The sequence below is a fragment of the Orycteropus afer genome, unplaced genomic scaffold, assembly GCF_000298275.1.
Source record: "Orycteropus afer afer isolate SDZICR_OR568_19922 unplaced genomic scaffold, OryAfe1.0 scaffold00247, whole genome shotgun sequence".
Lineage (NCBI taxonomy): Eukaryota > Metazoa > Chordata > Mammalia > Tubulidentata > Orycteropodidae > Orycteropus > Orycteropus afer.
The window spans coordinates 4,810,604-4,811,051 of record NW_006921834.1 but is presented as its reverse complement, the minus strand read 5'-3'; the positions used below and the strand labels follow the sequence as shown (position 1 = coordinate 4,811,051).

Below are 448 nucleotides of genomic sequence, written 5' to 3'. Positions count from 1 at the left end.
GCTCTTTGCGGCCCCGGCCTGCGCAAAACCAAGTACCGCAGCTTCCGCCGGCGGCTGCTCAAGTTCATCCCGGGACTCAACCGCTCCCTGGAGGAGGAGGAGAGCCAGCTGTAGGGACAGGGGTGGGTGGGGGAAGGTATTTATTTATTTATTCGTTCCAGCCAGTGCAAAAAGGAGGGGGCGAGGGGACCCCAGGAGCCCCCAGCAGCGAGCAGCGGGAGAGGTATTTGCCAGTCCCGAAGGCCTGGTTGGTTCTTGGCTTGTCTGCAGAGTGGGGAGCCCAGACTTACTTCTTCCTCCTCCAGACCACAGTGGAAACTGGGAGAGAACTAGGCAAGCTCAGGGTTGGGAGAGTTTCTGGGGCCTAAGAGGGGTGTCCTGTCCTACGTCTGGGTCAGTAGTGCCTTGTGGGGTGTCCAGGAAAACTCCTGTGGGGGCCCTGTCCCAC

General features: G+C 60.5%; 1 protein-coding gene across 1 annotated transcript in view; it reads left to right on the top strand.

Moving 5' to 3' along the window:
• Window positions 1-114, top strand: part of TAMALIN (trafficking regulator and scaffold protein tamalin) — a 7,805-nt gene extending 7,691 nt beyond the window's left edge. The window contains exon 9 of the mRNA XM_042782149.1: window positions 1-114. This exon is cut by the window's left edge and continues 64 nt beyond it. Within this exon, the coding sequence (XP_042638083.1) occupies window positions 1-114 (114 nt within the window).
• The last annotated feature ends 334 nt before the right edge of the window (window positions 115-448 follow it).